At 40.6% G+C, this 27,885-nt stretch overlaps 1 protein-coding gene across 8 annotated transcripts in view; it reads right to left on the reverse strand.

Moving 5' to 3' along the window:
* The window catches only part of OPHN1 (oligophrenin 1), a 575,184-nt gene that overhangs the window by 27,677 nt on the left and 519,622 nt on the right, over positions 1-27,885 (reverse strand). For 4 of the 8 annotated variants that reach the window (XM_025986821.2, XM_025986822.2, XM_072744556.1 and 1 more), the window contains 4 exons: positions 18,252-18,417; positions 16,979-17,029; positions 8,738-8,779; positions 3,731-7,685 (listed from right to left, as the gene is read on the reverse strand). In XM_025986821.2, coding sequence (XP_025842606.1) covers positions 8,746-8,779; positions 16,979-17,029; positions 18,252-18,417 — 251 coding nt within the window. In that variant the 3' untranslated portion in view covers positions 3,731-7,685; positions 8,738-8,745. Of the gene's footprint in view, positions 1-3,730; positions 7,686-8,737; positions 8,780-16,978; positions 17,030-18,251; positions 18,418-27,885 lie in introns of those variants that run through there. The other 4 variants (XM_072744551.1, XM_072744552.1, XM_072744553.1 and 1 more) reach the window with 1 other exon arrangement.

Below are 27,885 nucleotides of genomic sequence, written 5' to 3' on the forward strand. Positions count from 1 at the left end.
CAGAGGAATCCACCATTTCCTGGCTCTGAGTACTTGGGCAAATGATATAACCATTCTGTGCCTCAGTTTTCTCATCTATAAAATGGAGCTATTACTACTACTTACCTCATAGAAATATCAGGAAAAATTCAATAAACCCGTTCAAAAGCACATAGAGACACATTTGGCATATGGTATATTCTATTTAAGTGTTAGTACTCCTGGTTAAGTACAGGGAGTACATATCTCATCTTGGGCCTTTGGAGGAAGCTGCTTCCTCCCATCCTAGATAGAATGAGACTAGTTAAGGAATTGGTCACCAGCATCAAGGTGCCATCTAGGAATACCATCAGCCTGCAAAGAGTCCCCCATTGCACTCCAGCTACCACTGCCCAATTGTGTTTGAGTGAATTTGAGAGATGGGAGAAGTTGAACAGCATCAGAGTTTCAAACTTCTCATGTAAGTGGGTGGCAAATGGTAGTTTCTTCTTCCCCAGGATAAAGATCTTGACAACCATGTGTCTTTACACTGAAAGGCAGGGCTTCTGTAGGTAGCTGCTTCATCAATATTAAAGAAAGTTATGACTCCCAAGAGTATTTCATGTCCTAATCTGCAGAGCTGTAATTATATGGAAAAGAGATGTTATTTTTTTTTAAATTTTATTTTATTATTTATGATAGTCACAGAGAGAGAGAGAGAGAGGCAGAGATACAGGCAGAGGGAGAAGCAGGCTCCATGCACCGGGAGCCTGACGTGGGATTCGATCTGGGGTTTCCAGGATCGCGCCCTGGGCCAAAGGCAGGCACCAAACCGCTGCGCCACCCAGGGATCCCGGAAAAGAGATGTTAAAATGTGATTAAGGTTACTACTGATTTTAAAATAGGGAGACTATGCTGGATTATCTGTGTGGGCCCAATGAAATCACTCCAATAAAAGAGTAAGCACTTTACAGCAGAGGGAAAAGAGGAAGTCAGAGAGATGAAAAAGGGGAAGCAGAGGATTTGACATTAGCTTGAATATGGAGTGGGGCACATGTCAAAAAAAACCCAATGACCTTAGTCATACAACAACAAGGAACTGAATTCTGACAATAACCAGTGAGCTTGGAAGAAGATTCTGAGCCCTGAATGACAACCACAACCCCATTTGATATCTTGGTTTTAGTTCAGTGAGACCCTAAGAAGAGAATCCAGCCACATTATGCTGAATGTGTGACCTAAAGAAACTGTGAGAGAATAAATGGATGATGTTTTAAGCTGCTAAATTTGTCATAACAGTAATAGAAAACTAACACAATGCTCTGGGTCTCAATTTGTATGTCTGTGAAATGGGGGCAAAATGCCTTGTCTTGCTTACCTTTTGGGCTGTTATGAAGACAAAATGATGGATCCAAGAGGGCTCTGAAGTTTCAAGTTATAAAACTGTTATGATATTCTCCAACAGGGAAAAAAGTCCATCTGTTTTGAAGCAATTGGATTGAAGCAATTAAAATCTTAGAGCTGACATTTCCCAGAAGTGCTAAGGGTTTGGAGGGTTGCTTCTCCTCTCTTAGAGAAGCTGCATAGTATAGATGCAATCAGAAAACCTAGGTCCAGCTTTATTTTATTTTCTACTTGCATATCCTTAGTCATGTGTCACCTCTCTGAGCCTCAATAAAATGAGGGTAGCCATCTCTGGTCTGCCTAGATGATATGGTTGTGTGAGGCTTGACTAAAGCAATGACTGTAAACATGTAATGGGGACAAAGTACCGGGATGGGAGGTCTATTAGTCCTCTCCAGTGTGTACTCTGCTGCTGGCAGCAGATATGATTGGGTAAACTAGTCACCCAAAGAAAGTAGCATTGAACTCTTAGCACCTGTTTTCTGCCATTATCTCTGGTATGTGGCTTTAGACAAGTCCCTTCTCCTCTCTGGGTCTTTTTCCATTTTAAGAGGTTATAGTGTAGTCTATGGTCTTCAGCTAAAAGGCATCAGAATCACCTGGAGAGATGAATGGCAAATGGGGGATAAGTAGTTCGCTTCTTTTTATATGCCCCTCCTACCCCCAATAGACTATTACCTAAAAGCTCAAGTCAGAGCAGTTTATTAAATCATGCAAAGTAAGTCCCATTTAGGATATAGGAATTGAATCCCAAGTTATGTGGTTTCAAGCAACTGATTCTCAAATTTAAAATTTTCCTAGCCAAAAAAAAAAAAAAAAAAAAAAAATTCCTAGCCAATTTCAAGCTGATTAACAAGAATCATGCCCCTCCTAGTTCCTTGCAGTTCCCATTAATATTGCTTTGTCATGACTGTGAGATTTCCTCCCAGAATCCCCCTTATGCAAACTGAAGATCCTGAACTAGGGCCAGAGAAAACCTTGTGGATTTATCTACGTTTTAGTTAAATGTAATCTGTAACAAAACCCATAGCTGAGAATAACAGAATGTCAAAATCTAAATGGAATTTTGAGACTATCCTGTTTAAAAACAATTTGAGGCCTAGAGAGAGGGATGTACCTGGTAAGCATTAAAGAAAATCTGTGACAGAGGCAAATCTGGACCCCTAGGGCTTCTGAAAGGAGTTCTTTCCACTGCTGCATGTTGCCTTTCCACTGTCTTTAGTGGTCAGAGATTTGAAAATCTTTCCTTGGGTGGGTTTCACCATTTTTTGAAGTGGAGAAACTTCATTTATATGTCATCAAAGTACAAGGCCATTTACAAAGCACTGTAAGAAGGGGGCAGCTATGGATACCATCTTTATAAACATTCTCAACATAACCAAATTGGCCTTTTCCAGCACTTTGGGTCTTTGCCTCACCAAAAGGTCTTCTTCCTCAACCTGCTTTTTTGTCTCAAATGCCTTGTATCAGTGCTTCTCAATCTTTAATGTGCATAGAAATATAGAAATCTTATTAAAATAAACGTTCTGGGGGCACCTGGGTAGTTCAGTGGTTGAACATCTGCCTTCAGCTCAGGTCCTGGGGTCCTGGGATCCAGTCCTGCATCAGGCTCCCTGCAGGGAACCTGCTTCTCCCTCTGCCTATGTCTCTGCCTCACTCTATGTGTCTCTCATGAATGAATAAATAAAATCTTTAAAATAAAATAAAATAAAATAAAATAAAAAGTTCTGATTACAAATGTCTGTGGTGGTGCTCAAGAATCTGCTTCTAACAAGCTCCCAGGTAATGATGATACTGAGGGGGATAGACCACATTTGTAGTAGTAAGACTTGTAGATATTGTTTCCATCAGTCTCATTTCCAAGTGTCTTCTCTATGTACCATCAGGATTTCTTTACTACTAAGGGGTAGTATGAAGTATTAGAAACAGTAAGGCCTCTGTAGCTCCCAGTCCCAGATTTTTATCAATCCTTCACTGTATGATCTTGAGCAAAGCCATTTCTCATTTCCCTGAAACTTAATTTTCTAAATCTGTAAAATGGGGCTCTTACCAATCATGCAGTGATGTTGTGAGGCCTGAGAGAATGACAAGGGTTTATGCAAAGTAGACTGTAGATTGAGAATCCTGGTTATAAAAAGATTCTGTGCTTGAGTTTCCTTAGAATTGAAAAATATGACATGAGCAGTGCATGGCAGCTACATTATCATGTCTAATATGCTCAAAGATTGTTTCCATGAAAAAAAAACTGCAGCTGGATATATGCAACTGATGAATCACTAAATTCTACCCTGGAAACTTATAATACACTATATATTAACTAACTTGAATTTAAATATAACTTTAAAAAAGTGCAGATGGAGGCCATCAATACTGGACAGTCTGCATATTTTATTGAAAGTCACACGAATGGGCCCCAGGATATCTTTGTCTGATGTCACATAGGTATTTCACATAGGCAGTCTTTCTAGCATCTGTTAATGTCCTTGGTATCAAGTGCTTCATTTCCCTATGAAAATGAAGTCTTTTCTTCATCAAAAACATCCTTTCAAGGTATCTTGTTTGCTTCTCTCTATCTTGTTTGTATCTTTTAAATGTTCCTGAAGGGTTTTGGGCTTGCAGTGTGTCAAGGCCATTTGCTTGCAGCTACATTAAAACTAGTATCATTGATCTACATTCTTTTGAAAGCATTTTTTTTCTGGTAACAGAGATACACTTTCCTCTACTACTTTATTCTAATTATTACATAATCAAGGAACATCTAGAAAAGGGATGGATACTTCCCTTTGAAAACCAGTTATTTTAGAAATACTAAAGTATTTCTATGTGGTGCTGTTTTGTTACTGAAGTTGGATGCTGAGTTTTATACTCCCACCCTGTGGCTAGACAACCTCTCTACTTTTTTAAAGCAAAAACTTCAATAATATTTCTTATTCTAAATCATCTCTAACTTTTGTTATCACCACAGAAAACCTTGTAAGGATTTGACCCCAAGCATTAAGTACCAAAGAGGTACCAATACCTTTTTTCCCTTCTCAAACGGTATGTGTGGATGCCTTCAGTTTCTTGGACTGAAAATACACATACATTGGTAATGTACATAGACACATATGAGGATCTTTTTTTCTTTGAAAAATAGCTAAGCCAAAGACCTAGTAACTGCTAACTAAAAAAATAAACTCTTCATTTCACAAGGTAAAACTGAAGGATTCTTTTTAAAACATTACCAAATGGGTATATAGATGAGGAGAAAGCCTAACTCAGAAATTTCTTCCAGTCCAGTTTTTGTTCCTCTCTAAACTAGACCTGCAACCTCTACTTCCCTTCAAATGTTTGCTTTTTAATATTTTATTAGAAAAAGTCAGAGTCATCCAGTTCCAGTAATGTACCCTCCGTGTGACTAAGGGAAAACAGCATGGGGTAGAGTCAGAGAGGCCTAGATTCTAATCACAGTCCTGTTATTTACTTTATGTATGACCTTGAGCCAGTTACTTTAGCCTCCTGGGCCATAGTTCTTTTATCTGTAAAATGAGGGAATAGCATATACCTGCATGATTGATGTAAGAACAAAGATTATGTATATGAAGCACTTAGAACTTAATACGTGCTTAGTAAGTGTTACCACTGTCAGTTCAAGGTTTACAATTCATCCATTGCCAGTTTCTCTAACCTGCTGGTCAAGGTAATTTCCTCTAGTTGCACTCTTCAATAGTTCACCTACAGTTCACCTCATTCTCATAGCCTCTTCTGAATGACTATTCCATCCGTCAAGCCTGGGCCAAGTCAGTCTCATTCCATGACAATGTGCCTCACCATAGAAGCTTCTGCTTTTTAAATTAGAGTGCAAAGTAGTGGAGGGAAGGCACTAAATTTCATTTTGGGGCATTCTTTGGGTATACCCCAGGGCAGGGGCAGAGCTATCCAGCTACTGTTTCCTAGTCTCAGCCAGTTAGGTGGTCCCAACTTTCTAGGCCAGGCTTTTGAAAACACATAGCAATCTCATGGTCACATTTCTGGGACACCTATTTAACTGGGACTGCAGTGGCTTTCTCTAGTTCTCAATAATCTTTCAATATTTGTAGTGGTGATTGTGGTACCCTTCCCACCACCACCAAGAAAACAGGAGTGAAATGATGTTTCTACCATCTTCAAATATACTGAAGTCCCATTGGCCACTGCTTCTGTGGCCAAAATCTACACATCCACTTGCTTTAGTTAGTTATCTAATGGGGCAGAGCAAGCAGAGAGGCCACAGCCCTAAGAACAGGGCTCAAGAAACACTTTCTGGGTGAGGCTGGCAGTCTCACAGCAATTTCCTTTTAGGGGTGGTGGTCGAGTAGAATGGTGGTCACTTGGCTCTCTTGCTCCTGGTTCTGATTAACTTGGCCTTTGATACTGGGTAGAACTGAGAGAGTTCTATGTTGCCACCTGGGCATGTCTTTATTGGAAATAGCATAAAGTTTCCACTCAATTACTTCCATAAAGGCTCTCAGTGTGTTTAGCCTACATGATACTAATTCACCAATGAATCATGTTGAGTTCAGTCTTGAGAGTGGCTATCACCCTTCAGTAATACTGTCTCAAAGGCATCTCAGAGTTGGTTTGGGCATATCTGCATTCTCTCTCCCTTCCCCTTCCTCCATCTCCCTCTCCTTTCTTTTCGCATGTCTATGCTGCTCTGTCAGGTCCATAGTCAGGGTCTTGCTAGAAGGATCCAAGTAGGAAAGTTCTTTTTCTTATATGTGGCTACACTATAATGACACAGACCCTAAAGACAGGTTATGGCCCAAGCACCTGCATGGAAACACAAGCAGTGACACTTTCTCCAGCAGCTTCCCACCAACAAATAAGAATCAGAAATACCTACTTAGATTTCTGAATAACTATACCAGTTGTGCTTTAGACTGAGATTGCAAATGGAACACCAGCTTATATCTGAAAATTTTCCACTTGACGACAAATATGTGGAGCTCAAAAATAAGGGTAAAAGCCAAACATTCAAAATGATGACCACTAAAGCCATCAATCATAAGGCCCCTTGTTAGATAAGTGTTATATAATGGAAAGAAACTTGTATAAGAGCCCAGGGTCCTAGGAACTTTTTGAGACATGGCTGATACCTTGTTCTGCCTCAGTTTATCCAATAATAAACTAGGAAGTTAGGCTAAGTAAGTTTGGAAGGCCCTTCCAATCAAATACTTTATGGGTTCTAAAGAGTCTTTTATCTTAAGTGCTGTGGTTCTTAACCTTTATTGGGTAACAGGCCCATTTGAAATTCAGTTGAATGTTATGGACCATCTCCCCAGAAAAGGCACAATGTCATGGAATTCTGCATACTATTTCAGAAGCTTCATGGAGTTTCTGAATCCACAGACACTGGGTTAAGAGTTGCTTCTCAAAGAATTTAAAAGAGTTTATCTCCAGAAGGCAAACATGAAGCAACAGTGCCAGGTGTCTGGCCTCAATCCATCTTAACAATTTTCCCAGTATTTGACCCAAAAATGGAACTTCTACAGGACAAATGCAGTCTGCCCTTTTTAAAGAACTGTTTTCAGCTTTTGTTTCTATCTTGATTGCTTAGAAATGAAGCTGTCAGGAAACAAAATAGAAGGAAAAATAATTCAAACAGACCTAGGCTTCAACATGCAAAATATTCTTTGCAGATTTGTCATACATGGTTGTATGCAAAAATAAAAAGGCCGCTTTCCTGAGTTCACATGAAGAAGTTGTGGTTGGCATCACCCATGATGTCTGGCCCAGTAGGAGCAGACAGGTTCTTGGCAATATACTGCAGTGCCAGAGCTCCAACCTGGTACCAGAGTCATTACCCTCAGTAAGAGACATGTTAAGATTCTCCAATGTTTGGCAAACATTCCTACTCTTCAACTTCCAAGGCAAGCAATGGTCCCAACTCAAGTAGCTCTTACTTCAGGGTAAGATCTCTGAGATCAGTCTTTAGTCTCAAATCTTTCAGAGTTTGATGGTCTTTTGAGAAGACAGGAAATTCAGAGTACAGTTGAAAACTAAGCTCCTTTCTTCAACTCAGGTCAGTAGATAGCTTGGTTTCTGCAGTCTGGCTTGAGGAAGTTCAGACATTCACAATCATATAGGAGCCAAGATAGACCTTCTGAGGAAATGAAGACAGAATACACGAGAAATAAACCTGTGTCTAAGACATGTGCCCCTTATTTTATAGCATCCTAGAGCCTGAAGGTGCAGGGCCAGGAAGGAGCTGCTCTCTTCAGCACAAAATGTCTCAGCACAGAAGAGTTTGAAGACCCTTCCAGAACCTGTGAAGGGTCCCCTGAGGCCAAGGATTTTAAAACCTGAAAAGAAAAGAAGAGAGTAGGTAATTAGCTAGAACTAGTCAAGTACTTAACAGCCACTGAGCAGTAAGGCCTTTCTTGGTAGGTAGCTAATCATATAATTGGTAGATAATCTTCTGAGTAATAGAGGCTAGCTAGGAAAAGGCCCTTACAACAACTCAGATCCCATGAAACAGGCCTAAGATTGTGCTATAATCAGGGCTAGAAACTGTGCATTTGACCTCAACTCTAAGCCCCCAAAAGACCTATGGAACTCTGAGGACTGGCAGTGATAAGAAGAAAAGGAAGGCTAGGGAACAAATGGAAAGCTCTTCTTCAGATACCAATCTCATTTACATTTATATTGGTCCATGTCATGCCAGCAATCTGATAGCCAAACAATTAGAACTCCTAGGTAGAGAAAAAAAAATTCCATGATCTCTGTGGCTTCTGTGACCTTAGCAAGTTAACATCTCCTCTGAACCTCAGTTCCTTAATATGCTAAGGTAAAATACATATTATCCTCCTTATTCTGGCATTTGAAATGGAACAAATGAAATAACTGAAGTGAAAGTACTTTGCATTAAACAAATATAAAGGACTAAGGATAAAGGTTCAGGGGTAAGACTTGAATAATGATTTGGTCTGCAGGTGTGAAGTCCCTACATGATACTGAAGTAGACTCATGGTACTTCTTATAACGCCAAAAGAGAAGTTACCAATTTTCTTATAGACCCAAAGGATGTCAGAATTAGAAGGTTCCAAACTTTTAGTTTTATAGATTGGGAAATTGAGGCTAAGAGAACAAAATGTACTTGCCACAAATGTCACAGTCTAGGATTCTGAATGAACTTTATCCAAAGGCAACTTGTAAAACTACACTGTAATTTAGTTGGGGGAAAAAGAAAGGAAAGAGGAGGGAGACTTAAAAAAATAGGGAACCTCAGAATTGGAAGGCAGTAAGTTTAAGGGTCACATAATTATAGGCTACCCCTGGACCTACAAGATATTTTAATCCTCAAAAGCTCAGATCCCATAAAGAAGGCTTACATGTAATAGTGGAGACTACATACCAGAGGCCTCAACTCTCATCTCCAGGAAGTCTGCCTTGAGAACTGTGGGTAAAGGAGGAAAAATATTTCACTAAGATTCTAGAAATCAGAACTGGAAAGGCAAAGCAAAGTTTTGGTGATCCTTTCAGGCCAGTGCCAAAGAGTCCACTTGAAAAATGGGAAGTGATTCCATCCACGTGTTTCAAAATATCTAGATCTATGCTTATTAGTTGGGCTGCCTCTCTGGCAGATTTAGAAAGCCCAGTAACTGAGATACAAAGACGTCTCTCAGGTGTCCAAACAATCCTTTGAGTGTTAGACTATGGGAGGGTAGTGGAGCCCAGAGAAACTGGCCCAAAGACTATATTCTGTGATTATCTCTGATAGGGGGGAAAGGCAAGGTGGAAGGGCAAATACCATGCAAAACATCAATCATCCTTTGTCTAGAAGACCAAACCAGCTTTCTTCAACCTCTTGATTTAGTAATACTAAATTAGCCTTGTCTGGGAAGAGCTGGAGGGAAGAGACAATCCTAAAGAATGAAGCCCTAGTGTTGCCAGAACATCCCAGAAATTAGCTGGCTAGGGCTATTTGTGTACTATTGTTTTTCACTTCTTTCCTAAGTCTATTTACACATACTTCCTGAGATATCTTATTCCCATTCATGGTTTAAATCACCACCAAAAACTGAGAACCCACCAAAGGGACACTATTCATGTTGTGGTAAATGTAAATGCCTCATGAAGTTGCACAGTGCCGGTAATCAACAGTTCTACACTTAAATCTCTGTGGGTTTAACTGCAACTATTATTACAAGTTGCAGTTACCTACTAGACATTTCCTTTTTTATTAAGTTTTGTTTAAATTCCACTTAGATAACATACTGTTAACATACTGTTAACAAGTGCCCTCCATAGGTCAACCACATATTTACACCATCCCTCACCCCCCTCTCTTCTGGTACATATGTGTTTGTTTTCTATAACTAAAAGCCTGTTTCTTGGTTTGTCTCTCCATTTTTTTCCTTTGCTTATTTGTTTTGTTTTATAAATTCTACTTAATTATAAATATATATCTTTTACATAAAATATTTTTATATATCCTTTATGGATATATATAGCTATTATATAATTATACTAATATTATATTATTATATTTATTATATATACCACCTCTTCTTTATCCATTCATCAGTCAAACACAGGCTGTTTCCATATTTTGGCTATTGTAGATAATGCTGCTATAAACATGAGGGTGCAAAGTTTGGGTAACCCTTTCAGGCTAATTCCTTTGAATCACCATTTTCATATCCTTTCAGTAAACACCTAGTACTGGTATTTGCTGGATCATAGCAAGTTTCTATTTTTACCTTTTTAAGGAACCTCCATATTGTTTTCCAGCGTGTCTGCACCCAGTTTGCATTCCCACCAACAGTGTTCCCCTTTCTCCACATCCTCAACAACTGTTGTTTTTTTATGTTGTTATTTTAGCCATTTTGACATATGCGAGATGATATCTCATTGTAGTTTTGATTTCCATTTTCCTGATGATGAGTGATATTGAGCATCTTTTCAAGTGTCTGTTGGCCATCTGGATGCCTCCTTTGGAAAAAAAAATGACTATTCATGTCTTCTGCCCATTTTTAAACTGGATTATTTGTTTTTCGTGCTGAATTCTAAAGGTTCTTTATATACGTTGGATACTAACCCTTAATTGGGTATGTCCTTTTTTGCCAGTATCTTCTCCCATTCTGTAGGTTGCTTTTAGTTTTGTTGATTGTTTCCTTCACCGTGCAGAGCTTTTTATCTTGATGAAGTCCCAAAATTCATATTTGCTTTTGTTTCCCTTGCCTCAGGAGACATTTCAAGTAAGTTACTATGGCTGATGTCAAAGGGGTTGCTGCTTGTGGTCTATTCTAGAATTTTAATGGTTTCCTGTCTCATATTTAGGTCTTTTATCCATTTTGAATTTGTTTTTGTGTTTGGTGTAAGAAAGTGGTCTGGTTTCATTCTTTTGTATGTTGCTGTCCAGTTTTCCCAACACCTATTGTTGAGGAGACTGTCTTTTTCATATTGAATATCCTTTCCTGCTTTGTCAAAGATTAATTGACCATACAGTTGTGGGTTCATTTCTGGGGTTTCTATTCTATTCCATTGAGCTATGTGTCTATTTTTGTGTCAGTACCATACTACCTTCATCACTGCAGATTTGTAATATAACATGAAGTCCAGAATTGTGATGCCACCAGCTTTGGTTTCCTTTGTCAAGGTTGCTCTGGTTATTTGGGGTCTTTTGAGGTTTAATACAAATTTCGGGATTGTTTATTCTCGCTCTGTGAAAAATGCTGTTGTTATTTTGATAGGGATTGCATTAAGTGTGTAGATTGCTTTGGGTAATATAGGTTTTTCACAATATTTGTTCTTTCAGTCCACGAGCATGGGACGTTTGCCAGTTCTTTGTGTCATCTTCAATTTCTTTCATCGCTATTTTTTAGTTTTCAGAGCACAGATCTTTTTCCTCTTTGGTTAGGTTTATTCCTAGGTATATAACAGGTTTTGGTGCAATTTTAGATGGGATTGATTCCTTGATTTTCTTTCAGCTGCTTCATTGTAGATGTATAGAAATGCAAGATTTCTGTGCATTGATTTTGTTGCCTGCATCCTCACTGAATTCATGTATCAATTATAGCAATTTTTTTGGTGGAGCCTTTTGAGTTTTCTGTATTAGAGTGTCATGTCATCCACAAAGAGGGAAAGTTTCGCTTCTTCCTTGCCAGTTTGTTTTTTTTTTTTTAATTTTTTTAAATTTTTATTTATTTATGATAGTCACAGAGAGAGAGAGAGGCAGAGACACAGGCAGAGGGAGAAGCAGGCTCCATGCACCGGGAGCCCGACGTGGGATTTGATCCCGGGTCTCCAGGATCGCGCCCTGGGGCAAAGGCAGGCGCCAAACCGCTGCGCCACCCAGGGATCCCTTCCTTGCCAGTTTGGATGCCTTTTATTGTATGCTTCCTATGGCTCTGCCTTCCAGTGCTGTTACATAACAGTGGCAAGAGTGGACATCCCTGTCTTGTTTTTGACCATAGAGGAAAAGTTCACAGGTTTTCCCCATACATGATGATATTAGCTATGGGCTTTTCATATATGGCCTTTATTATGTTGAAGTATGTTAGAGAGTCCCTCTAACCCTGCGTTGTTGAGGGTTTTTATCATGAATGGATGTTGTACATTGTCACATGACTTTTTCTGCATCTATTGAAAGGATAATATGGTTTTCATCCTTTCTTTTATTAGTGTGGTATATCATGTAGATTGATTGGCAAATACTGAACCACCCTTGCAGCCCAGGAATAGATCCCAGCTTATGGTGGTGAATGATTCTCTTACTGTACTGTTGGATTTGGCTTGCTAGTATTTTATTGAGAATTTTTGCATCCATGTTCATTGGGGATATTGGACTCCTGTTCTTTATTTTAATGGAGTCTTTATCTGCTTTTGGTATCAGGGTAATACTGGCCTCATAGAATGAATTTACAAGTTTTCCTTCCATTTCTATTTTTTGGAATAGTTTGGGAAGAATAGGTATTAACTGTTCTTTAAATGTTTGATAGAATTCCCCTGTGAAGCCATCTGGCCCTGGACTTCGTGTGCTGGGAGAGTTTTGATTACTGATTCAATTTGTTTGCTGGTTATCCGTCTGTGGAAGTTCTATTTCTTCCTGTTTCAGTTTTGGTCATTAATAGGTTTCTAGAAATTTATATGTTTTTTCCAGTTTGTCTAATTTGGGGGCGTATAGATTTTCATAATATTCTAATTGTATTTCCGTGGCATTGGTTGTTATTTCTCCTTTCTCATTTGTGATTTTATGTATTTAGGTCTTTTCTCTTTTCTTTTTGGTAAGTCTGGCTAGAGGTTTATCAATTTTCTTAATTTTTTCAAAGAACCAGCTCCTGCTTTCATTGATCTGTTTTTTGGGGTATTTTTTAGGTTCAGCATCATTTATTTCTGCTTTAGGCTTTATTATTTCCTTCTTCCTTCTGGGTTTAGGCTTTGTTTCTTTGTTTCTTTTTTTTAGACTTTGTTTCTTGGCTTCCTTTAGGTGGCTTTGTGTTTATGGTGACGGATAGGGAAGAAATGGCATCAGCCAGCTCCTTTGTTCCTGGAGAGGCATCTCCATGAACGCTGTCTCTCAGAGACACGCTCTGAGAAGACTAAACAGTTTTCCCTCTGTGTTCTGCAGGTGTTCTTCAGATCACTTGTTTCATGCTGTCTGTCCCTCTTATTTGCCTGTCTTCTTTCCAGGAGCAGCACAGTGTCTCCAAGTCTCTATCCCAGACAAACTCCAGGCTTTAAGCCCTTGTACATGTAAGAACTCAGGAAATTCAACCTCTCTCATTTTCCAAGCCAATAGCTTTGGCAAAATGTTCTCCTTGTGCATTCCCTTGTGTGCTAGTCTCTCTCTTGCCTGATTCTGTGACCACAGCCCCCTCCCCTTCACAGCACCCATGATCCATTTCTCCATAAGCCCCCTCTCCACATTTCCTACCTTCTTCAATGTGGCCTATTCTCTCCCTTTATTTGTGGAGTGTGTTCTAACAGTCTTCATGTCTATTTCTGGGGCATTTAGTATGGTTTTTAGTTATCTAATTGGATGTTCACTGGCTGAGGCAAGCCTAAGGTCCTCCTGCTCCACCATCATCTTCCTCTCAACTTCTACCGGGCATTTCTATATGGATATCCCACAGGGTATTCAAAAACACTGTGTCCGGGCAGCCCTGGTGGCGCAGCGGTTTAGCGCCGCCTACAGCCCAGGGCGTGATCCTGGAGACCCTGGATCGAGTCCCATGTCAGGCTCTCTGCGTGGAGTCTGCTTCTCCCTCTGCCTGTATCTCTGCCTCTCTCTGTGTGTGTGTCTCTATGAATAAATAAATAAAATCTTAAAAAAAAAAACACTGTGTCCAAAATTGAGGAGAGTAACTTTCCCACAAAATCTGTTCTTCCATGATTAATTATTGTTACCATCCACTTAATTTTCCACATTAGACTTTTTACCTCTTAATCCTTCTCCAATGCTCCGTGTTTATATATATATATATATATATATATATATGATAGAGAGAGAGCACATGTGGTGGGGAGGGGGCAGAGGGAGAGGGAGATGCAGACTCCCAACTGAGCAGGGAGCCCAATGTGGGGCTCAATCCCAGGACCTTGAGATCATGACCTGAGCCAAAGGCAGATACTTAACCAACTGAGCCACCCAGGTGCCCATCTAATGCTTCATGTTTGAAAAGTCAGCCAGGTTTCGTTGTATCTATTTCAAATCTGTCCTTCTATTCCATTTTACTGGCAATGCTGTAGGTTAGGGCCTAATTAACAGTTGCCATGATGATTAGTCTCCTAATTGGTTTCTCTGTTTCTAGCCTTTACTCTCCCATCTATCTTCCTCATTACTAAGAGAATGTTTTGTTGTTGTTGTTTTACAACTGAGTCATCCCAAAATTTGCACTATCGTGTTTAAAAGTTCCATAATTCTTCATGTACTATAGTATAAAGACCAAGTTCCTTAGTATGTCATATAAGGTCTTTACAATCTGGCCACAATCTGTCTTTCCAGCCTCACCTCCAGGTAAGCTTTCCTCTTTTCACTCTGACATTGTAGCCAAAGTGGAACACTAATCACTTACTGAACCTGTCTTGTATCAGCTGTTCTTCCTTGCTGAACCATCCTCCCCTCCCTTCTCTTCTTGATGGACCATTTCTTATTTTCATTTAGGTTTTAAATTTTTATTGGTTATGGAAGAGAGATGAATGAGGATGTGAAGTAATTCAAATGTCAGGCTGCAGTTGGGTACAAATGGGAAGTAAAAAGGAGCAGAACAAAAGTTAAACAGATTATTATTTTTATCAGAGATGAGAGAAGAGCTTGTTAACAATGTCTATAGATGGTACTGATGTGGCAAGTCTGAGAATCTTGACCAGTAGCCAGCATGTAGATGTATCAATGTAAGTGGTGGTTATAAGGTGGGAGCCTAGACAGAAGTAGTGTTTTTTTTCTATGTGGATACTAAGTGGGAGGAAGCTGTGTGACTTTATGTCTCATGATATACTGGAGGACAGGTGTATCCAATTCAGTCTTGCCCACATTCCTACCGAGATGGAATCTGGGGATAAGGAATAAGATTAAATCCAGGTAGGGGTAGTAGAAGGGGAAGTGGGCAGGGGGTCGGGGTGACTGGGTGATGAGCACTGAGGGGCGCACTTGGTGGGATGAGCACTGGGTGTTATGTTATATGATGGCAAATTGAACTCCAATAAAATAAATAAAATAAATAAAATAAATAAAAGATTAAATCTAGGTTTCAGAGACCTGAACATAGGATAAGTAGAGTGGTGCTCTAGCCTGAAGTGCCTGGTTTGGCTACAGCCCCCTTAGTTTGTGAGTTGGTCCAAGAATTCCCTGAGCAGTAGCTGACAAAACTAAGACAGCAATTACCAATCTTTCCATACTCTCAACATTATTTTGGCTATAGTTTCCCTATTATAAGTCAGCCTACCTTAAAAATTCTATTGGACTTTGTTCATTCCTCTTATATATTCTCTCTCAATACCTTGGTTCCCTGCCTCAGGCTACAAATAAACTCCTCATGTTTTTGGTGTATTTCTACTTATTTTTAAGCCCCAACTTAGATATCACTTCCTCTAAAAAAGGTTTCAATATACCTAGTCCACTCTGTTAGTTCTAGTTCATTCCATTTCCTTGGAACTTATTTCTCATATGGCTTAATCTAGGGAGGGAGGAAGGATCACTAGGACATAGGAAGTGACCCTGCTCACAGGTGGGTACTATATTAAGAGTCTTAAAGAGTCTCTCTTGTCTTTCTCTCATTATTTTTTCTCAAGAGGGACATTTGACTAAGCCTGTTTTAAAAACATCCTAAGCAAACACATTATTGTATTGTTAAGAGAAATCTGGGAGCTTGACCTCATTTTATCTGTCATGGTCGAATAAATAGTAAATTATTGTCTAAGGAGAATTGGGCCTGTTCTAATGGCTGACTGCCAAACAGAACTAGGATGACTTGTTGTGCAGGGTCATGTCCGGGTGAGTTAAGTCTAACAGTTTTGACTAGATGATGTCTTTTACCCTAGCTCCACTGCTGGTAAAAGCACATTGTTCTTTTACCTGACCACCTATAAGAGTTATACTCTTATTACTCATCAGGAAGCACAATTTCAAACTCTGTAAAAAGCAACATGGAATAAACTCACAAAAAAGTCCCTAGAGGTTAAACTACCATATTTTAGGTATTCTAGTCTAAAGGGTATCAAATGCTAAGCTTTGGATAATTTGTACCAATGTCTTAGAAGTTTTAAAAACAAACTATTTAGAAGGAAGAAAGGGAGGGAAGGAGGGAGGGAGGGAGTAAGTAAATAAAACAACAACAAAAAAATAGATTCCCAGGTCCCACTCTTGGAGATTCTGTTTTAGTGGATCTAGAGTGGAAGACAAGAATCTGTTTGGTTTTTTATTCCCTCAGTTTTTCCCCAGCGATTTATGTTACGCCACTTAAATGTTTACCTATGCTTATTCTAAGGCTGTTTATGTTAAGAATGTTGCATTCTGTATATTCCTATAAGCTGCCCTTTTAGAATATAATAGAGTCTAAATAAGTAAACTAACAAAAAATAAGACCTACATTGAGTGTCATTTTTTTGCAATATTACTTAGCATGTGAGTACTATGTGTGTGTACGTGTGTGTACATGTGTGTGCGTGTGTGTGTGTGTGTGTGTGTGAGAGAGAGAGAGAGAGAGAGAAGCAGAAGAGAGGAATAGATAGAAAAACAGAATCAGAGACTCAAACAAACAACAGATATGGAGACAGGCAAAGAAAGAAAAATGGGAGAGAGAGACAGAAAACGATTAAAACAAACAGATGAGACAGAGAGACAAAGATAAAAGCAGATATATAAGGAGAAAAACACAAAGAGAGACAGAGGCTGAGAATGACAAAGACACAGAGAAAGAAACAGTGTGAGAGAGACAAATAGAATAACAAAGACAGAAAAACACACATGTATAGAGACAAAAACAGGCGAGCCACCAGGAGACAGAGAGACAGAAATAGGGGAGAAGAAGGAACAAAGACAGAGATGGAGCTGCAGAGAAACAGAAAAAGAATGTAAGAGAGCAACTGTGATGCTCATGATCCATTTATTAAAAAATAACTTGGTTTCTCTTCTGTCACCTATGTGTCTTACCTTCCTGTTTTTCGGGAAGCTGTTTCAAAGAACCTGGTTCTGGAAGCCACCCTGCAAAGAGAAGCCAATCAAATTCCATGAGTTGCTCTGGAATACATATGAGAAACAATAGATAATGAAAAAGACAAAAAGTATAAACCACACAGGCCACCAATTGAAGGATCCACCATAGCTTGCAAAGGACCTGGGTTTGAGAAACTCAAGTATCAGAATGTGAAATGACTCCGAGGCAATAGCACCCCCAACGCTGTGCCTAGGCCCCTTTGCTTTCTCTTGATTCAGAATGGTCTAAGCATGTTGTTTGTTCAGGCTATTCTTGTGAGAAATAAGTGAAACAAATCCTTGGCTTCAATGTATAAATTTTTGACATTTTCATAAGTACACATAGCTATTTAATCGACATGGTAAAGGCTTTTTCTTATTTCCCCCATTTTACAATTATGGAAAACAAGAGACGTAAGAAAAAGGAATACTAGGAGGCAGTATATGAAAGGAGTCCCAAACACTGGCTGAAGAGAAACCACTCAGGCTAGTTGTGATCATACAAGGCTGGTTCTTGATAGCTGTTGTAGCCCCACTTTAGTCACTCTATACCTGGTTCCTTGGCTTCCAGCCCCACTTCAGCAAAACCTACTGGCCATCAGCTCAATTCTTACCCCGCAAGAGGCTCTCTGGAGAATCTGAGTCATTTTGAAAGATTAAAAAAAAATCATACCATTGATTTAAAAAAAAAAAAAAAGCCTGAAGGCACAAGTACAATGAACAAATCTGTCCATGAAATTTCTTAAGGGGCACTTAGGTGGCTCAGTGGCTGAGCGTCTGCCTTCAGCTCAGGTTGTGATCCCGGGGTCCTGGGATCAAGCCTCACATCGGGTTCCCTGTGGGGAGCCTGCTTTTCCCTCTGCCTGTGTCTCTGCCTCTCTCTGTGTGTCTCTCTTGAATAAATAAATAAAGTCTTTTAAAAAAAAGAAATTTCTTTAAAAACCAGTAGCAATAATAAGAAAATATGACAAATTTCCAGAGCCAAGGAAGCATGAAAACAGAAGGTAATCTTATTACCTTACAGAGCAGTGTTAGTGAAATCTCTCAGCCTTTAGTGCTGACTGGAACACTCCAAACAGAGCTTGTCTGTGACATTTCCCTGGACTATGAAGTGAATGATACCCTGGGGTTGTGCACTGTATACCCTTCACAACTATTATGGTGATCCTAAAAGAACTCCTGGTGGTCTAAGATGAACCTTAGGCCAAGGTTGAGGAACAACTCTACTTACACAGATGATGGGATTTCCCCTGCATTGCTAACCACAATATCTGGCTTTGGTTCTTGCTTTTGAGGAGTAGATGCCCGGCATGGAGGGTCTGGAGGTCTCACTGGGGGACGGATGATGGTCGGCTTTTCTCCTGGAGGTCGCGCTTTGCTGAAACTGTCAGAGTCTCCTGAAGGAGAAAACAACACCAAGAAGTTGAATGGTTAGCAAAATGGAACACTATTCATGAACAGACACCCAATATTGGAGTTATCTGGGTTACCTCCCTTAGCCCCCACTTATTTTTGGTCACTAACAACTCTGAATTTCTTTTCCATTTTTAAAATTTTTTCTATCAGCTTAATCCTTCAGAAACTCTATGTTTGAAGCCCAGCTCTAGAATTTCTATGTGTGTGAACCAGGGTATGTCATATCAATTTGCTGTCTTAGCTATTTCATCTATATAATGAAGACCAATAATACATTATCCTACAGAGATATTAAAATTTTAATTAGGGGGATGCCTGGGTGGCTCAGTGGTTGGGCGTCTGCCTTGGGCTCAGGGCGTGATCCTAAGTTCTGGGATAGAGTCCTTCATCAGGCTCCCTGCAGGGGGCCTGCTTCTCCCTCTGCCTATGTCTCTGCCTCTCTCTGTGTGTCTCTCCTGAATAAATAAATAAAATCTTTAAAAAAATTAATTAGGTACATCTTTAGTACAAGCTTGACACATAATTGGTCAATATCTGATGATGAATTGGAATTCGTTAAATTCAGAGTTACCAAAACTCAGCCCCTTTTGACTTAGACCTTAACTATCACAGAAGTCCCCTAACTTGCCTCCCTGTCTCTATGTCCCTGGTTTCCAGGTCAGTCAGTACAAAACAAATATACATAATTCTTAATGAAATGGTTTTGGCAGGAGTTTATGACATGATGCACTTACACATTTCTGGTAGTACTGTACACTAGACTTATTCTACCTACATAGCCATAAAGAATTCTGAAAGAATGTTGATGAAATACAAAATCATATATATGAGATAGGTCATATTTGTTGATCCAGTGGATCCATTTTCGGGAACAGGCCTAAGGGAATTAACCACTGAAAAACAGTAAAAACAATTGGCACAAAAACATGCTTTTTAATAGCAGAAATTTGGACCCAACTACAAAGACTAAGCAAACCAATTTTTATAAGTACTTAATCAATACATATTACACATGAACTAATAAGGATTTGGGCCAGGTCAAAAAAATATGTGCACTTAAAATAATATTAAGTGGAAAAAGTCCAGAAAAATACTCATGGCCTGATTAACACTATATGGACATAGGCATATGTGAAACTATGCAAGCAGTGGGAGCAAGATGGTGGTGGGGTGGGAGGACTCCAGGTTCATCTCATCCCTCAAACAAAGCTCAATAATTACCAAATAATTCTAAATACTTCAGAAATTAAAATGAAGACTGACAGAACAACTACAGGGAGCGGAGAAGAAGCCACATCAAAGAAGGTAGGAAGTATGAACACACCGTTTGGGGGAGAAACAGATCAAGAGTGCTGCAGAAGGGAGGGAGCCATGGTCATGGGAGAAAGGCAAGAGAGAGAGGAGCATAAGGGGGAATGCAACCCCATAGCCATTAGCTGGGAAAATTAGAATGGCTAATTTTTTTTTCTTGTTTGTTCTCTTTCCCCATTTCTTTTTTTTTAATAAATTAATTTTTATTGGTGTTCAATTTACAAACATACAGAATAACACCCAGTGCTCATCCCGTCAAGTGAACCCCTCAGTGCCCGTCACCCATTCATCCCTACCCCCTGCCCTCCTCCCATTCCAACACCCCTAGTTCATTTCCCAGAGTTAGGAGACTTTATGTTCTGTCTCCCTTCCGGGATATTTCCCACACATTTCTTCTCCCTTCCTTTATATTCCCTTTCACTATTATTTATATTCCCCAAATGAATGAGAACATACACTGTTTTTCCTTCTCCAATTGACTTATTTCACTCAGCATAATACCCTCAAGTTCCATCCATGTTGGTGGGTATTTGTCATTTCTAATGCCTGAGTAATATTCCATTGTATACATAAACCACATCTTCTTTATCCATTCATCTTTCGATGGACACCGAGGCTCGTTCCACAGTTTGGCTATTGTGGACATTGCTGCTAGAAACATCGGGGTGCAGGTGTCCCGGCGTTTCACTGCATCTGAATCTTTGGGGTAAATCCCCAACAGGGCAATTGCTGGGTCGTAGGGCAGGACTATTTTTAACTTTTTGAGGAACCTCCACACAGTTTTCCAGAGTGGCTGCACCAGTTCACATTCCCACCAACAGTGTAAGAGGGTTCCCTTTCCTCTGCATCCTCTCCAACATTTGTGGTTTCCTGCCTTGTTAATTTTCCCCATTCTCACTGGTGTGAGGTGGATCTCATTGTGGTTTTGATTTGTATTTCACTGATGGCAAGTGATGCAGAGCATTTTCTCATGTGCGTGTTGGCCATGTCTATGACTTCCTCTGTGAGATTTCTCTTCATGTCTTTTGCCCATTTCATGATTGGATTGTTTGTTTCTTTGGTGTTGAGTTTAATAAGTTCTTTATAGATCTTGGAAAGTAGCCCTTTATCTGATAGGTCATTTGCAAATATCTTCTCCCATTCTGTAGGTTGTCTTTTAGTTTTGTTGACTGTATCCTTTGCTATGCAAAAGCTTCTTATATTGATGAAGTCTCAATAGTTCATTTTTGCTTTTGTTTCTTTTGCCTAGGTGGATGTATCTTGCAAGAAGTTACTGTGGCCAAGTTCAAAAAGGGTGTTGCCTGTGTTCTCCTCTAGGATTTTGATGGAATCTTGTCTCACATTTAGATCTCTCATCCATTTTGAGTTTATCTTTGTGTATGGTGAAAGAGAGTGGTCTAGTTTCATTCTTCTGCATGTGGATGTCCAATTTTCCCAGCATCATTTATTGAAGAGACTGTCTTTCTTCCAATGGATAGTCTTTCCTCCTTTATCGAATATTAGTTGACCATAAAGTTCAGGGTCCACTTCTGGGTTCTCTATACTGTTCCATTGATCTATGTGTCTGTTTTTGTGCCAGTACCACACTGTCTTGATGACCACAGCTTTGTAGTACAACCTGAAATCTGGCATTGTGATGCCCCCAGATATGGTTTTCTTTTTAAAATTCCCCTGGCTATTCGGGGTCTTTTCTGATTCCACACAAATCTTAAAATAATTTGTTCTTACTCTCTGAAGAAAGTCCATGGTATTTTGATAGGGATTGCATTAAACATGTAAATTGCCCTGGGTAACACTGACATTTTCACAATATTAATTCTGCCAATCCATGAGCATGGATTATTTTTCCATCTCTTTGTGTCTTCCTCAATTTCTTTCAGAAGTGTTCTATAGTTTTTAGGGTATAGATCCTTTACCTCTTTGGTTAGGTTTCTTCCTAGGTATCTTATGCTTTTGGGTGCAATTGTAAATGGGATTGACTCCTTAATTTCTCTTTTTCAGTCTCATTGTTAGTGTATAGAAATGCCATTGATTTCTGGGCACTGATTTTGTATCCTGCCACGCTACCAAATTGCTGTATGAGTTCTAGCAATCTTGGGGTGGAGGCTTTTGGGTTTTCTATGTAGAGTATCATGTCATTGGCGAAGAGGGAGAGTTTGACTTCTTCTTTGCCAATTTGAATGCCTTTAATGTCTTTTTGTTGTCTGATTGCTGAGGCGAGGACTTACAATAGTATGTTGAATAGCAGTGGTGAAAGTGGACATCCCTGTCTTGTTCCTGATCTTAGGGGAAAGGCTCCCAGTGCTTCCCCATTGAGAATGATATTTGCTGTGGGCTTTTCGTAGATGGCTTTTAAGATGCTAAGGAAAGTTCCCTCTATCCCAACACTCTGAAGTGTTTTGATCAGGAATGGATGCTGTATTTTGTCAAATGCTTTCTCTGCATCTAATGAGAGGATCATATGGTTCTTGGTTTTTCTCTTGCTGATATGATGAATCACATTGATGGTTTTACGAGTGTTGAACCAGCCTTGTGTCCCGGGGATAAATCCTACTTGGTCATGGTGAACAATTTTCTTAATGTATTGTTGGATCCTATTGCTTAGTATCTTGTTGAGAATTTTTGCATCCATGTTCATCAGGGATATTGGTCTGTAATTCTCCTTTTTGGTGGGGTCTTTGTCTGGTTTCAGAATTAAGGTGATGCTGGCCTCATAGAACGAATTTGGAAGTACTCCATCTCTTTATATCTATCCAAACAGCTTTAGTAGAATAGGTATGATTTCTTCTTTAAACGTTTGATAGAATTCCCCTGGGAAGCCATCTGGCCCTGGACTCTTGTGTCTTGGGAGGTTTTTGATGACTGCTTCAATTTCCTCCCTGGTTATTGGCCTGTTCAGGTTTTCTATTTCTTCCTGCTCCAGTTTTGGTAGTTTGTTGCTTTCCAGGAATGCGTCCATTTCTTCTAGATTGCCTAATTTATTGGCGTAGAGCTGTTCATAATATATTTTTAAAATCGTTTGTATTTCCTTGGTGTTGGTAGTGATCTCTCCTTTCTCATTCATGATTTTATTAATTTGAGTCTCCTCTCTTTTCTTTTTAATAAGGTTGGCTAGTGGTTTATCTATCTTATTAATTCTTTCAAAGAATCAACTCCTGGTTTTGTTGATCTGTTCCACAGTTATTCTGGTCTCGATTTCATTGAGTTCTGCTCGAATTTTAATTAACTCTCTTCTTCTGCTGGGCATCGGGTCCATTTGCTATTTTTTTTCTAGCTCCTTTATGTGTAAGGTGAGCTTTTGTATTTGAGTTCTTTGCAGTTTTTGGATGGATGCCTGTATTGCGATGTATTTCCCCCTCAGGACTGCTTTTGCTGTATCCCAAAGATTTTGAACGGTTGTATCTTCATTCTCATAGTTTCCATGAATCTTTTTAATTCTTCCTTAATTTCCTGGTTGACCCTTTCATCTTTCAGCAGGATGGTCCTTAACCTCCACGTGTTTGAGGTCCTTCCAAACTTCTTGTTGTGATTTAGTTCTAATTTCAAGGCATTATGGTCTGAGAATATACAGGGGACGATCCCCATCTTTTGGTATTGGTTGAGACCCGATTTGTGACCCAGTATGTGGTCTATGCTGGAGAAAGTTCCATGTGCACTTGAGAAGAATGTGTATTCAATTGAGTTTGGATATAACATTCTGTAGATATCTGTGAAATCCATCTGGTCCAGTGTATCATTTAATGCTCTCGTTTCTTTGGAGGTGTTGAGCTTAGAAGACCTATCGAGTAGAGAAAGAGCTAGATTGAAGTCACCAAGAATAAGTATATTATTATCTAAATATTTCTTCATTTTGGTTATTAATTGATTTACATATTTGGGAGCTCCCACATTCGGGGCATATATATTGAGGATTGTTAAGTCCTCTTGTTGGATAGATCCTTTAAGTATGATATAGTGTCCCTCTTCACCTCTCACTACAGTCTTTGGGGTAAATTTTAGTTTATCTGATATGAGGATGGCTACCCCTGCTTTCTTTTGAGGACCATTTGAATGGTAAATGGTTCTCTAACCTTTTATTTTCAGGCTGTAGGTGTCCTTCTGTCTAAAATGAGTCTCTTGTAGACAGCAAATAGATGGGTCCTGCTTTTTTATCCAGACTGACACCCCGCGCCTTTTGATGGGTTCATTAAGCCCATTCACGTTCAGAGTTACTATTGAAAGATATGAGTTTAATGTCATCATGATATCTATTTAGTCCTTGTTCTTGTGGATTGTTCCACTGAACTTCTTCTTAAAGGGGAATTTTAAGAGTCCCCCTTAAAATTTCTTGCAGAGCTGGTTTGGAGGTCACATATTCTTTCAGTTCCTGCCTGTCTTGGAAGCTCTTTCTCTCTCCTTCCATTTTGAATGAGAGCCTTGCTGGATAAAGTATTCCTGGTTGCATGTTTGTCTCATTTAGGACCCTGAATATATCCTGCCAGCCCTTTCTGGCCTGCCAGGTCTCTGTGGAGAGGTCTGCTGTTACCCTAATACTCCTCCCCATAAAAGTCAGGGATTTCTTGTCTCTTGCTGCTTTAAGGATCTTCTCCTTATCTTTGGAATTTGCAAGCTTCAGTATTAAATGTCGAGGTGTTGAACGGTTTTTATTGATTTTAGGGGGGGATCTCTCTATTTCCTGGATCTGAATGCCTGTTTCCCTTCCCAGATTCGGAAAGCTTTCAGCTAGGTTTTGTTCAAATACATATTCTGGCCCTCTGTTCCTTTTGGCGCCCTCGGGAACCCCCATTAAACATAGGTTTTTCTTCCTCAGGCTGTCGTTTATTTCCCTTAATCTGTCTTCATAGTCTTTTAATTGTTTGTCTCTTTTTTCCTCAGTTTCCCTCTTTGTCATCAACTTGTCTTCTATGTCACTCACTCATTCTTCCACCTCGTTAACCCTCGTCGTTAGGACTTCTAGTTTGGATTGCATCTCATTCAATTGATTTTTAATTTCTGCCTGATTGGATCTAAATTCTGCAGTCATGAAGTCTCTTGAGTCCTTTATGGTTTTTTCTAGAGCCACCAGGAGCTGTATAATAGTGCTTCTGAATTGGCTTTCTGACACTGAATTGTAATCCAGATTTTGTAACTCTGTGGGAGAGAAGACTGTTTCTGATTCTTTCTTTTGAGGTGAGGTTTTCTTTCTAGTCATTTTGCTCAGTGCAGAGTGGCCAAAAACAAGTTGTATTGGGAAAAGGAGAAAAAGAGAGAGAGAAGGAAAGAAAAGAGAAAAAGAAAAAGGAGAAAGAAGAAAAAAAAGGAAAAAAGAAGAAAAAGAGAAAGAAAAAGAAAGAAAGGTAAAAAAAAGGGTGGGGGAAGCAATCAGAAATCAAAAAGAAAGAAAAAAGAAAACAAAACAAAACAAACAAACAAAAAAACACGGGGGAGTATCTTCTGATTCTGTACACTTTAAGTCCCTTGACTTCCTCTGGAACTGGTCCGTCTCGCTGGTCTTCTGGGGGAGGGGCCTGCTGTGCTGATTTTCAGGTGTTAGCACTTGGGGGAGCTGCTCTGCCCCCTGCCTGGTGCAGGGCTCATTGGGGGCTGTTTACCCCGTGAGGCCCCAGGAGGAACAGCCACAGTGGCCACGGAAGCTCTGGGAACCTGGATTCAGCCCCAGCAGTAACTCCGGGGCTCTCCGTCTGCAGGGCCTGGAGGTTCCGGGGCGGGGCTGCTGATCTGCTCAGCTCGGGGCAGGAGCGTCCTCGCTGTCCTGGGCCCTCCCGGCCTTGCCTCTCCCGGTGGAGGCTGGATCCTGGGCTGTGTCCTGGCGCCGGGTGCTCCGGCGCCTGCGCTGTTGGATTCGCGCTCCCGCCCCGCAGCCCCCTCCGCGGAGCCACCGCCCGAGCCCCTCCGAGCTGCTCCCGGAGCCGCGCCACCCCCTTCGCGGAGCTTCTTCCTCCGCCCGAGCCGCCGCCGCCGAGCTGCTCCCGGAGCCCCGCAGCCCCCTCCACGGAGCCGCCGCCCGAGCCCCTCCGAGCTGCTCCGGGTCCCGCCGTGCGCGCTGCAGCCCTTAGGGAGCTTGGCGCACTCTCCTGGGCGCACAGGTGTCTGTTAGTGTCCCAGGGAGCCCGAGGGCATCCCCGCCCTCCTGGGTCCTGCTCTAACTCCCTCCGGGCGCCTTTCCGCGGGAAGGTTGGTGCAGCTCCTGCTTCTCCGGGACGGGGCTCTCCTGTCCTGGGGACACTCGCCCCGGCCTCAGCCCGGCTCCTCGCGAGGCCCCTCCCCCTTGGAGGCCTTTTGTTTCTTTATTTCTTTTTCCCCGTCTTCCTACCTTGATAGAAGCGCGAACTCTTCTCCCTGTAGCATTCCAGCTGTACTCTCTTTAAATCTCAGGCCGAATTCGTAGATTTTCAGGATGATTTGAAGGTTATCTAGGTAATTTGGTGCAGACAGGTGATTTGGGGACCCTACTCTTTCGCCATCTTGTCCCTCTGCCTGAGAATGGCTAATTTTCATGAGTTCTTGCGACCCGGGATTGGTGTGGGGTGGGGTATCTGTGTTAAAGACTGCTATTTTTTTAAAGTTTTTTTAAAAAGATTTATTTATTTAAATTTATTTATGATAGACATAGAGAGAGAGAGGCAGAGACACAGGCAGAGAGAGAGAAGCAGGCTCCATGCAGGGAGCCCGACATGGGACTCGATCCTGGTACTCCAGGATCGCACCCTGGGCCAAAGGCAGGCGCCAAACCGCTGAGCCACCCAGAGATCCCCCAAGACTGCTGTTTTAAAGGCTGGCAAACTTGGCTGTGATAGAGCCCTGAGGGAGATGTCCTACTCCTAGAGAGGGGGCAGGGAAGCAACCAAGGGGCAGACAGCATAAAAATAGTGATCTGAAGAACAACTGGGGCACACAGGGGAGATTATTCACTCTTCCTGGAGCACCTCCCTGAGAATCAGAGTTCAGGGATACACCTCTTTGGAGACAAAGGAGTTGGTTGGCACCATTTTCCTTCCCTACCTCTCAGCACAAATACAGAGCCATCTGCAGAGGGCAGCTCTGCCCTTACACTGGCTGCCTAACTTGCTTACACCAAGTCCCACACTCTTGTGTTCTGGCGCAACTGTTTTTCTCTGTCAAGCTTACCTCAATCCTAGCATGGTGGGCACTTTCCCAAGAAGACCAGCACAGGGCCCTGCCCACACCACATTCCTAACCCTAGAATTTTAACAGTCAGTAGGCTTGAAGTATTGCTCGCTGGGTGTTAAAAGCAACTGATGAATCACTAAATTCTACCACTGAAACTAATAATACAGAATATGTTAATTAAATCAAATTTAAATAAAAAAATTAACAAACTAATAATCACCTAAAGAACGTTTATCTTTAATCTGGAAGATGTGTGATATAAGTCAATCGGAGAAGGACAAACATTATATGGTCTCATTCATTTGGGGAGTGAAAGGGAATAAAGGGGAAAGGAGAGAAAACTAGTGGTAAATATCAGAGAGGGAGACCGAACATGAAAGACTCCTAACTCTGGGAAATGAACTAGGGGTGGTGGAAGGGGAGGTGGGCAGGGGGTGGAGGTGACTGGGTGATGGGCACTGAGGGGGGCACTTGATGGGTTGAGCACTGGGTGTTATGCTATATGTTGGCAAATTGAACACCAATAAAAAGTAAATTTATAAAAAAAATTGGAAGATGCATTTGTGGTTAATATTTTGAAAAATTTGGGCAGCCCAGGTGGCTCAGCAGTTTGGTGCCGCCTTCAGCCCAGGGCCTGATCCTGGAGACCTGGAATCGAGTCCCTGCTTCTCCCTCTACCTCTCTCTTTCTCTCTATTCTCTGTGTGTCTCATGAATAAATAAATAAAATCTTAAAAAAATATTTTGAAAAATTAACTATACTCCCCTTTTTGATTTGCCAAAATGATGGAGGGACCTGCTGGCATTTGAAATGATAGATCAATAATGCTGGACACTCCAGACAAGGAAGAACTATCTCACCAACTTATGTTTTGTGATGAGTACATTGCCATGGCAGTTATACATACACTGGACATAATACTGTAGTATTGTGCATAGATCATTTTTTCCTGAATTTTCATTAATGTTATTACATATAAAATTTATCTAGAAATGAAGAAGTCAATG

This window comes from Vulpes vulpes, chromosome X, assembly GCF_048418805.1.
Source record: "Vulpes vulpes isolate BD-2025 chromosome X, VulVul3, whole genome shotgun sequence".
Taxonomy (NCBI): domain Eukaryota; kingdom Metazoa; phylum Chordata; class Mammalia; order Carnivora; family Canidae; genus Vulpes; species Vulpes vulpes.